Here is a 12,467-nt window from a genome sequence, read left to right as displayed (position 1 = left end):
ACATGTCTTAAAAAACAAACATTGCCAATTTGAATACCTTTTCTTTTTGTTGTCTGATTGCTGTTGCTAGGACTTCTAGTACCATGTTGAACAAGAGTGGTGAGAGTAAGCATCCTTGTTGTGTTCCTGATCTCAGTGGGAAGGCTGTCAGTTTTCCCCACTGAGGATGACATTCGCTGTGGGTTTTTCATAGATAGATTTTATGAAATTGAGGAATTTTCCTTCTATCCCTATACTTTGAAGCGTTTTAATCAGGAACAGATGCTGTATCTTGTCAAATGCTTTTTCTGCATCAATGGAGAGGACCATCTGGTTCTTCTCTCTCATCTCTGATTGATTTGTTCTATCACGTTGATTTGCGAATGTTGAACTACCTTGTATCCTATGGATAAATCCCACCTGGTCATGGTGGATAATCTTTTTAATGTACTATTGGATTAAGAATCTTGGCATCCATATTCATCAGGGATATTAGTCTGAAATTCTTCTTTTTGGTGGATTCTTCGCCTGGTTTGGGGATCAGGGTAATGCTGGCTTCATAAAAAGAGTCTGGTTTCCTTCTGTTTCTATTTTTTTGAAACAGCTTTAGGAGAATAGGTATTATTTCTTCTTTGAATGTTTGGTAGAATTCTCCAGGGAAACCATCAGGTCCTGGGCTCTTGTTTTTTTTGGGAGGTTTTTGATCACTGCCTCAATCTCGTTACTAGATATTGGTCTATTCAGGTTGTCAATTTCTCCCTGTTTCAGTTTTGGAGGTTTGTAGGTTATCTAGGAATGCATCCGTTTCATCCAGGTTGCTTAACTTATTGACATATAACTGTTGATAATAATTTCTGATGATTGCTTCTATTTCCTTAGTGTTAGTCCTGATCTCTCCCTTTTCATTCATAATTTTATTAATTTGGGTCTTCTCTCTTTTCTTTTGGATTAGTTTGGCCAATGGTTTATTGATCTTATTGATTCTTTCAAAAAACCAGCTTCTAGTTTTGTTGATGTGTTCTACTGTATCTCTGGTTTCTATCTATTGATCTTCTATTAATCTCTGCTCTAATCTTGATTATTTCCCTTCTTGTGTGTGGGGCCTGCTTAATTGGTTGTTGATTCTCTAGTTATTTAAGGTGTAAAGAGAGCTGTGTATTAGACCAGTGGAACAGAGTAGAGAGTCCAGATATGGACCCTCAACTCTATGGTCGAATAATCTTCAACAAAGCAGGAAAAAATATATAGTAGAAAAAAAGATAGTCTCTCCAATAAATGGTGCTGGGAAAATTGGACAGCTACATGTAGAACAATGAAACTCAACCATTCTCTCATACCATACACAAAGATAAACTCAAAATGGATAAAAGACCTCAACGTAAGGCAGAAATCTATCAAAATACTAGAGGAGAACATAGGCAGCTATCTCTTCAACATCAGCCACAGCAACTTCTTTCAAGATATGTCTCCAAAGGCAAAGGAAACAAAAGCAAAAATGAACTTTTGGGACTTCGTCAAGATCAAAAGCTTCTGCACAGCAAAGGAAACTGTCAACAAAACAAAGAGGCAAACCACGGAATAGGAGAACATATTCGTAAATGACACCACAGACAAAGGGCTGATATCCAAGATCCACAAAGAACTTCTCAAACTCAACACACGCAAAACAGATAATCACATCAAAAAATGGGCAGAAGACATGAACAGACACTTCTCCAAAGAAGACATACAAATGGCTAACAGACACATGAAAAAATGTTCATCATGTTCATGATGATGATCATCATCCTTTCAACTTCCATCAGGGAGATTCAAATCAAAACCACATTGAGATACCACCTTACACCAGTTAGAATGGCCAAAATTAACAAGACAGTAAACAACAAGTACTGGAGAGGATTTGGAGAAAGGGGAACCCTCTTACACTGTTGGTGGGAATGCAAGTTGGTGCCACTTTGGAAAAAGTGTGGAGATGCCTTAAGAACTTAAAAATAGAGCTATCCAATGACCCTGCAATTGCACTACTGGGTATTTACCCCAAAGATACAGATGTAGTGAAAAGAGGGACTATCTGTACCCTAATGTTCATGGCAGTGATGACCACTGTTGCCAAACCATGAAAGAAACAAGATGCCCTTCAACGGATGAATGGATAAAGAAGATATGGTCCATATATACAATGGAATATTATGCCTCCATCAGAAAGGATGAATACCCAACTTTTGTATCAACATAGACGGGACTGGAGGAGAGTATACTGAGTGAAATAAGTCAAGCAGAGAGAGTCAATTATCATATGGTTTCACTTCCTTGTGGAGCTAAGGAATAACACGGAGGACACTGGGAGATGGAGAGGAGAAGCGAGTTGGGGGAATTCAGAGGAGGAGACGAATCATGAGAGACTGTGGACTCTGAGAAACAGAGGGTTTTGGGAAGGAGGGTCAGGGGTTGGGTGAGCCTGGTGGTAGGTATTATGGAGGGCACATATTGCATAGAGCACTGGGTGTGGTGCCTAAGCAGTGAATGCTGGAACACTGAAAAGAAATAAAATAAAATAAAATGAAGAACAAACAAATAAACAATAAACTCACAGTGATCTTGGGGGCACCTGGCTGGATCAGTCAGTACAGTATGTGACTCCTGAGCTTGGGGTTATGAGTTCAAGCCCCACATTGGGCGATTACTTAAAAAATAAAATCTTTAAAAAATAAAAATAAACCCATAATGATCTCATTTCTCTTGCCAGTGACTAGTTTAGAGAAGGGGTTGTGAATGACCCAATCCAAGCCTGTGCCATGAAGGAAAGACAGCTGAAGGAGTTACTGATATAGATGTCTTTGCCCCTAAAAGGAGACCAGTATGAACAGTTCTCTCATTTTCTTTTAAATGTGGCTACACTCCCAGTGACACAGAGAATGACTGTGACCATCTTTCCATGAGCCAGAGGATGAAGCAGAGCTAAGAAATGGAATAAACTGAGTCCTTACTGACATTACTGAGCTACTTTATCAACCAACCCTGGAGTTCACTCTTCCTCTGAACTTCCTGTTATAGGAGATAACAAGTTTCCTTATTGTTTAAGCCAGTATGAGTCAGGTTTTCTGTTACTCGTAGCCAAAAGGATCCTAGCTGATACACTTCATTAGGCTACAATTACCTCAAGGGAAAGGGACAATATGCACTATCATTTAAGACTATTTAGTACCACAAAAGTTCTGTATATAGTCTATAATGAATCCATGTATTATTATTGTGATAGTATATATTTAATATGTGTGAAGGCTTTTACTTTCTCCATTTTAAATTATTGTATCACTGTAAGACATTATGGAATAATTACTAATGGAAAGAGATTTTTAATTAGAACAAAAAAACTAGCAGCAGAATTTAACTAATTAAAAGTAGAACAGAAATAACCTTTAGATTTGTAACTTGTTACACTTCATGGCTGTCCTTTCACTGAGAGGTCCGCCTTGAATTCCAGTCAAAGCAATTTGCTAATGTGCACATAAACTCTTACAGGTAATGTAGCACATGAAGCAAATATACAAATACTATAGTTATACCTCATAGAATTATGAGAATTAAGCAAAATAATGGATATAGATCCTAGCACAGTATCTAGTACACAGTAAACACATTTAATATAAATTTGGTTCCTGTTTTCTGTTGAAGAGTTTTTCATTTCATAAATTCTAAGTACTGTGCTAAGTATGCACCACCATTTATATCAATTCATTTTATGTTGACTAGAAGTCAGATTAGAGCAAATAGTAATTTACATATGTCACACTTCATGGGCGAGTTCGTGCTTGATTAGGTGGTTGATTTATTCATTTTTTTACATGAAGCAAGTGAGTTCCAAAGCTAACCTGAACAAAATGAGGTAGGCAGTGGTAAAACTATTAACTAGAAATTAACCTGCAGTATTTGAACGAATCTATGTCTGCTTACCCAGTAGAGTTGAAATTGTGAGATTAATAATGCAGTCTAAATAAAGGTGAATTAAAAAAAATAAAAAGAGAGGGAAGGAAGTTTATGATTTTGAGGGTATCTAGAAGGTGACTGATGTAAGTAACAGACACAGAGAGTCAGCAGTGCTCAATAACATCCAAGGGTGATGAAGAAAGATGTAGAGAGTGGCAGGCCAGAAAAGAGAGGTAAGAATATTTGGTGAATTACATCAAGCTAGAAGATTTTGGAAACCTTTCTGCGCTATTACAAAGGATTTTGCTTTTAATAATAACCACTAACCAATATAAATTTAATTTCCAATAGGAATTACTGAAAAACATAGAGCAAAACCCCCACTAGCTCCACCTTACCAAATAAATGCGCTCTTTGCTCCACTAATGAATAAGGATGACTGCTCATCACTGAAGCTACCATATGATCTGCAGATTTTAAATTTCACAGGATGATTAGCCTCCTGAAGACTACATTAAGTTAGTTATCTAGCTTATTACAAGGACTAAAAGAAGCCAATTACCTCTGTATGCTCTAGTAGCTAGTGCAATATTCCCAGAGAGTTATTAAGTCAACAAATGTTTGCTAAAAAATATCTGAAAAGAAAATCAGTATCTGGAATTTAAACTGTTTTTATTCTAGACAGTTAAACATTCTAAACTAATGTATAGTATCACATTTGCTGTGATGAATAAAGCAAACATACATAGACCATTTCCACCCAGATACCACAGGGACTCCCAGGCAGCAACCAGCCTGAATGACTGTCCATTGCAGAGTTTCCAAATGGGAAATACTACAGATTGTTTCTCTGAAGTCAGGCAGACTTAGACCACTTTTTGGAGATTAATAATAATCCTGAGAGCCTGAAGCAGAACTTACCTAACCACTAACATTCAGAGAAGCTCTAAATCAGGCTCTAAGTTTAATTTAGTGCATTGTAAGGTAGATCCAACATTTTTAGAGAACGCAGGAAAGAAAAGGGTGTGTCATGTTTCTACATTTTTCTGGGGCCAATTCCATATATGGGTCACTGATAAAGGAATAAATCTGGATTTTTTTAAGTTAGGTTTATTGAGGTGTAATCTAAATACAATAAAATGTACCCTTTTCAGCATACAGATCTGTAAGTTTAGTAAATGCATACAGTCATGTTCTACCACCACAATCAAGCTATAGCACATTTCTGTTACCCCCAAAAATTGTTGTGACAATTTATGGTCAATCCCTCCTCAGGCCCTGGCAACCAATGATCTGTTTTCTATCTCTATCATTCTGTCTTCTCCAGGTCACACACATTGCATCTATAGTATGGAGTCTTTTGAGTCTGGTTTCTTTCATGTCATGATACAACTGGCAGCGAAGCCAATGAGACTGGGATACTGAGTGGAAAGGAGAGTGGTCGGAATTGCAATTGGAGCAGCAGAGAAAGCCAAATCACATAGGGATGTACATGCCATAACAAAAATTCTGGATTTATAGTAGGTATGATGGGAAGCCATGGGAAGGTTCCAAACAGCTGAATAATATGATCTGATTAAGTTAAAATAATTTTGGCTACTGTGTGGAAGATACACACAATGGAACAGAAGTAGAAAGAAGGAAGCTAGTGTAAAGACTACTGCAATTGTCTGGGTTAAACATGATAAGGGGTGCCTGGATGGTCAGTCGGTACAGCTGGTACAGTCGGTACATGAGACTCTTGATCTTGGAAGTGTTAAGTTCAAGCTCCATGTTGGGTGTAGAGATTACTTAAAAATAAAACCTTAAAAAAAAAAACAACAAACACCCAACCCATAATAGTGATTACAATGGCAACACTGGAGGTGGTGGAAAGTGGTCTGGTGACAGATGTAATTCAGAGGAAGGGATACTGGAACTGGATGTAGCATTTGAGGAAAGAGGAGGCAAAGATGCTCCAAGGAGCTTGGCTTGAGCAACAAGGTAGATGGCAGTGTCATCTACCAGGATGGATAAAAGAAACAGACAGGGGAAGAGGAAGAGGCAGGTTTGGCGCAGGGAGGCGGGAGAATCGGAAGTTCCATACATTTGGATATCATCAGCATACAGATGATACTGACTCTCTCTCCTCCATTCTGTAGATCTGTATGGACCTTTGCTAGAGATATTTTTAACAGTACTTGTCCTTTTACTCCTTAACACATGAGTAAATACACTGGATAATATATTTACTCTTTACTTCACTGAGTTCCTGGAGTTAAATCTAAAAATATAACGTAAACTGTAAATGTTCAAGGCTAGACAGTTCTTCCATTTCTTGCCTTCATTTTCTACATAGATAACAACCTCATGAGTTTCATAAGAAGGACTGCCTCTAAATTTTATGTATACTTTTTCTAGAATACTTATTGTTTGCTCAACTGCATTGGCTCAAATGAGTTAAGAATAGAAAACATTTTGTAGGGGCGCCTGGTTGGCTCAGTGGGTTAAAGCCTCTGCCTTCGGCTCGGGTCTTGATCTCAGGGTCCTGGGATCGAGCCCCACATTGGGCTCTCTGCTCAGCAGGGAGCCTGCTTCCCTTCCTTTCTCTCTGCCTGTTTCTCTGCCTACTTGTGATCTGTCTGTCAAATAAATAAATAAAATCTTTAAAAAAAAAAAAAGAAAGAAAAAGAAAACATTTTGTAAGTGATCATCATTTTTCTTGCTTTAAAATGTTTTCTGGTATTTACTGATTAATAGGTGAAGCAGTATTTAGTGGTCCACACTTTCCGACTTACGAGATCAAGTTTATTCTTTTGGCATGGTGAAGAAGTACCTGTTGCTTACACAGACCCTCAGTATGAGGAAAGGGTAATGGCAACATACTGCAGAAAAGTTGCAGGATGTGGAGCAGAGGTTCACTGTGTCTCCCTTCCTCAGGGAGCCCGGTAACCCAAGTGCAGGGAGGAGCACTGATCATGCCCCTACTTCCATTTGTACCTCAGAGGCTGCCAGAGTAGAGCATGTGGCAGAGAGGATGACCACTCCAGTCACAGCTCCCTTCATTTATGCATCTAACCACCCATCTTCCATCCATCCATCTGACCATTATCAATGCCTTTCCTGAAGTCTTTTTTTACCTTAAAACTTCATGCAAGTTCATCATTTCCCATGCAACTGTATTTGCTTTAACATAAAAATAACTTTATTTACTTACCATTGAGTAAAACTGACATTCCAGATAGATCAAGTATAAGACCTCTATGTACAGTTGTACAGGTTATGTACTGAACACTTCATGGGTGTGTGTGGAGGGGGAGGTTCAATTCCTGCTATACGTCTTACGGATTTGGAGAGCAGTAAAATGCCTTGAGGAAGAAGCATCTTTTTTTTTAATTTGTAAAGGTGCCATATGGACTAACACCAGCCCAGCACTTTGTATATGTGGCCACATGGACTGGGCATAAGCCTGAACCAGCCTCATTATTTCACTCCTAAAGAAGCCAAGTTCCAAGAGGTACAGAGACAAGTTCCTATGGCTACTTCATGGAAAATCTAGGTTTGATCTCAGTCTCTATTCCCATTCCAGTGCTATTTTACAGCAACATGCTACCTCTGCTAACAGTGGGCTGCTCTTGTTCTTCTTAGGTGTGTGGGCTTCAGAAGCACTTTCATTTCTTTGCTTGGCTGAAGGAGAGGCCTTTGTAGGATGGTTATCTTGTGCTGCTATTGCACCTGTTTCTGCCATGAATGGATATAGAGGGGTACAGCAGTCGCTAGACTTTTTGATAAATATTCAAAGTAGTAAAGTTGCTAGATTGCAAGCTCCACGACAGCAGGAACCAAGTCCAACATTCCTGTCGTTTCTCCCGAACCCAGCATACAGCTAAGTTATCATTTTATACACAAAATGTATTCTGTAAGTTTGTTTAGGTCCCCATCCCTCTACTGCTACTGCATGCTTTCCTGCAGCAGGAGCATGTGTCAGGGCCAAACTCGGAGAAGCACTGCAGTCATCTCAAAACTGCTTTCAAGGTCAATATGCTGTCAACTGCTTATTATTGGTTGGTTTCATTTAACCGGGAGCAGGAAGATCAGTCACAGAATCATAAAACAGAAGCACTGGAATGGGTCTTTTAAGTCATCTAACCAACTCCCTTATATAACATTCCAGAAAACAGGGTCCTAAAGAGAGGCAGAATCCATTCAGGTAGCTGCATCTAACATACGTTATGGTTAGTTCCTAAAACTCAGGTTTTCTGCCTAATTAGCTGCTTTTTCCTAAACCCCACAATACCTTGCCATCAATCAACAAAACATGATTGGAAACCCCACAATATCTGAAACATTATGAACTGAGAGGTGTGCCCTTAAGAATGTCTTTTTTGAGTTGGACAATAAATCATGTGTTTGAGATGATACACTACTATTTTCTTTTATTCTTTTCATGCAAGGGTACTCCTCAGAGAGAAGGAAAAAAAGATTAGTCAGGCAAGACTATAAGAAACTCTCAAATTTACTAAGAAATGGATATAAACATGGGTGCCCACTGTTCTGCGTGTGAAGTTAATTTAGAAAGCACAGCTGGTTAGTCAAACGGTAAATTGTGTGCATGTGTATTTATTTTGACTCCAAACTAGAAACTCTATGACCCAGATCATTAGTTTAATCTAATCTGATGATTATTTTAGTTGGAAATATCTATTATCTTATAAACAGGACGCATTTTTAAGCTGCTAACTAAACAAAGAAATTTTGTTATTATTTAAAAATATACTTTACAGATTTTTAGACTTATTTTAGAAATAAAGCTTTAAAAGTAGAAACAACACTGGTGCATCATTTTAGTAATATCCCAAATTATGGGAGTAAGTTGATGGTTCTGAAAGTTCAATTATTTTGAACACATTCTGTAATATTCAACCCTCATCAACAGAACTAAATGACTATAAAACAGTGAGACTCCAGTGTTATCTAGTTTTGCTAACCCTGCTTCTTATACGTAATTATTAAAAAGAAAGATAACTTGTAGGGCAATTATTTCTTCTGTGTAAGAGAATTCTATATTTAAATTAATAATGAACTACAAATTAGAAGTCTAAAATAATTTAACTCTCCTAAGATACCAGTTTCCCAACACAAAAATTGTGGGTTTTTCAAAATTCTAGGACATGGTGCTAGTGGATAATACATTAGGAAAAGCAAAGCTGTATGTGTGCGTGTAGCTTCCATTTTTATGGTCTCTGATTTCTCAGCTGGGCCATAACGCAGCAAAATGGCAGTGGCATATTATACCTGGTCATGGCTGGCTTCAATGGAGCTTCCAATAGCATGGAAAGTCATCTGCACAGGGGCTAATGTCAGACAGGTCACACACTCTTTGCCACTTTGTCTATCACAGTAGTGAACCTATAACAGAACACATGCAATCTGCTGAACACCACTTGTAAGAGGGAGCCAGATGCAACAGGTCCTGTCCAAAGGCTCTATATTTCCACAAGAATTCAAATAGTTTATGCAGAACACGCTTCAAATATTTATAACCTTATCAGGACCTTACAGTATCGATGGAAAATCTATTAACTCCATTTTAAGTACTTTTGAAGTTGTGAAAGAGCTGAGGAAATGCTTTATAAAATGTTTTACACTATTACAGCCAGTAGAAAAATTCGCAATTAAGTGCTATACCTGTCTTTGTAAGTCTAGCTTTTCGTAACGCATAATGCATAAAAGACTTGAGGGTAAGCGTAAGGCCAAGTTCACTTGATTTCAATGGACTCTTGTCAACCTGAATTTTCACTCATCTTTGACTCTATGTCTGTGTGACTGCCACTTAATTGGTAGTGACATTCTTCTATTTCTACATTATAGTCTCTATAAAACCACTATTAAATATATACAGCTATCACTACATCATGTTCTGCTTGACATTTTGACATTACAATCAAATAGAATTAAACTAAAATGATTTCTTTTTTTTTTTAAACTAAAATGATTTCTAATGTGCAGACCAAAATAAAGTTACCATATTATTTTTCTTTTAGTTAAATAAAACCAACCATTATTAAAACCACATGTAAGACACATTCCGTATCAGAAGTAGGGTAAACGGGGGTAAGGGAAGTGTGAGGCCCTCTTCCCAGTGGGAAAATTTACATCCTCTCATTTATCTACTTTCACAAAAGTTCTTTCACACAGCGCTTATTTTAATTCTAAGCTAACAAAGCAAAAACAGCATTGCTTTTGAGATAAATTAATGAAACAAGCCTATAGAATGGAATTCCTACTAATTATATTACAGAGAAAACTGGTCTATTAGTTATCACTTGGCTCAACTTGTTAAATGTGTATAGGTCTAGGATAAAAGCTTAGGTGAAAATCTTGAATTTGTGAGGAAGAAAATTAAAACACACATTAGTTATCTGAAGCTTAATTCTGACTGCTGTGTAATACCCTATATTATGTAATATACCTTTATTATAGATTATGGTCCATGTATATTTTGTCATGGAAAATAGACATCTGACTGAAAATGACAACAATATGGATCTTAGTCTACTATTATAATAACTGAACTTTTTTAAAGCCGGTAGGCTCAAGATTTGCCATCAGTTTCCCTGACGGTAGGGAAGCTTCCTGGAATCTCTAAAAAGTAGTTTAGAGTTTAAATTGAGGAAATATACAAAGTTTATTTCCAAAGCACTTTAGAGATTTTATTATAAAAATAGTTTTTCCAAGTTAACTTTGGGGGAAAAGTCTTGACAACAGTTCTAAATCACCATAGTATACCTCCTAAGCAAACTGAAAGTCACTCAGTATATGTGAGTTCAAGCATGTGGATGTGTTGTTTACTATGCATCAGCTACATATGATGGGAGAAAATGAAATTTATCACGTAACAGGTTTATGCAAAAGCCAATAAATTGTGACACTAAAATAGCTATAGCTCACAGCTGTTCATGGTACCGTTAAAATATGATGTCGTATAGAGTGCTATTATAAAACATGCTTTTAAAAATAAAACAGAATCGTCCTTTGACATCAGTTGAAAGTCTGTATGAAAGACATGCCACTTCCCTAAATATCCAAATTGACAGTGAATACCCTGGTTAGCCAATTTATTGCAGTTCCATTCTTTCTTCTAGAGAAATTAAAATTACAAAAGACAGAAATACCACAAGACATTCTCAGTAGAAAATATAAACTCCAAACTGCATTTGCATCCATGGCTTAGATATTATTACTGAAAGAATTAACTTCCTCCAGGAAGCCTGCAATACCCTATGAAACACTGTGCTTCCCACAGACATTTAACATTGGTGACCACATATAACTCATATAGAACAGATGAATGTAAAGATGTAAGTCTGCACACAGCTGCAAATAAAATGTCAGAGCATCCAGTGAATGTGACAGAGACTGCCAACTGTCCTCTAATATTCTTCCACAGTAATTCCTAGCTGGCTATATGAATGCTCAGAATAAAGTTCATATTTCCCAGGCTCCTTTGTAGCTAAGACACCATATGACTGAATAGAAGGTAAATGGAAGAATTCCATTAACAGCTTTCTGGAAACTTAAAAAAAAGAGATTTGAGTGTCTGCCTTTTGCTTCTTCTTGACTCATTTTGTCAGCCCATTGCTTGAGATATAGACAGACATTACCATCTTTGAACAAAGGACAAGGCCTGAAACCTACAGATGGCAGGGTGGTGAGTAGGCAGGAACTTGGGTCCCTGAATACTCCATGAAACAGACCCATCACACTAGGTCTGGACTACAAGCTTACAGACCTTTCCATGAGAAAAGAATTAACATCTATTTTACTTAAGTCACTGGGCTTTTTAATCACTTAAAAAGAACCTAATCCCCATGGGACTTTCTCTACTGCCCTAGAATCAACACCAGGACCACAGCCAACAACAAAAGGAGAGCTAAGAGCTGCCAACATTAAGGCTAGGCCTTATTTCCAACCCCTTAATAAGGGTCAGCAGAACTGATCCAACAATACACAGAAGAACTAGGAAGGGGGAAGTGAAGGGGAGGGAATTATCTTGATTGTCACCCTTATGAGAAATATAACATTTTCAATGAGTGGGGTAGCTCTAAGAAAAAAGTTAATACAGAGTGGGAGTACTTACATTCTGTCCCCTAGCAGAACTGATAGGCTTCCTTTGAAAACAAATCTTGACAGAAATCAGTATGTGCCCCTAGCAGTTTGGAAACATAGGAAAATAAAGAGATTAAGTTTGGAGATATCTGAGAGCTTGCTGACGGAGTCTAGGCACACAGTGTGCCTGAAAACAAAATGAAAAAAAGGATGAAGAGAGATATGTTCACCCTACATATTCATGGCCCTTGGAGCCATGAGCCCTTGGCCCATGAGCCAAAGAGAAGCTCAACAGAAGCCAAAGGGATACTCAGGCCAAACAAAAAGACACCTACCAACCGACGGGGTCAGAGGCAAGGACCACTGGCAAAGTCCAAAGGAAATATGGCTGTCCTTCAGGGACAGAGGAAACTGGAAGAAACTAAATGCTGCCTAAAGAAAATTATGAATGTCATCTACATGGAAACCAGAGT

General features: G+C 37.8%; 1 protein-coding gene across 9 annotated transcripts in view; it reads right to left on the bottom strand.

The window, feature by feature from the left end:
* Window positions 1–12,467, bottom strand: part of STAU2 (staufen double-stranded RNA binding protein 2) — a 336,676-nt gene that overhangs the window by 106,164 nt on the left and 218,045 nt on the right. For 7 of the 9 annotated variants that reach the window (XM_059166206.1, XM_059166204.1, XM_059166211.1 and 4 more), the window contains one exon: window positions 9,181–9,294. The exons of the other annotated variants lie outside the window; for them this stretch is intronic. In XM_059166206.1, coding sequence (XP_059022189.1) covers window positions 9,181–9,294 — 114 coding nt within the window. The remainder of the gene's footprint in view (window positions 1–9,180; window positions 9,295–12,467) is intronic. 9 annotated transcript variants of the gene reach the window in all.

This window comes from Mustela lutreola, chromosome 3, assembly GCF_030435805.1.
Source record: "Mustela lutreola isolate mMusLut2 chromosome 3, mMusLut2.pri, whole genome shotgun sequence".
In the NCBI taxonomy this organism is placed as follows: Eukaryota; Metazoa; Chordata; class Mammalia; order Carnivora; family Mustelidae; genus Mustela; species Mustela lutreola.
This window is presented reverse-complemented; position numbering and strand designations above follow the sequence as displayed.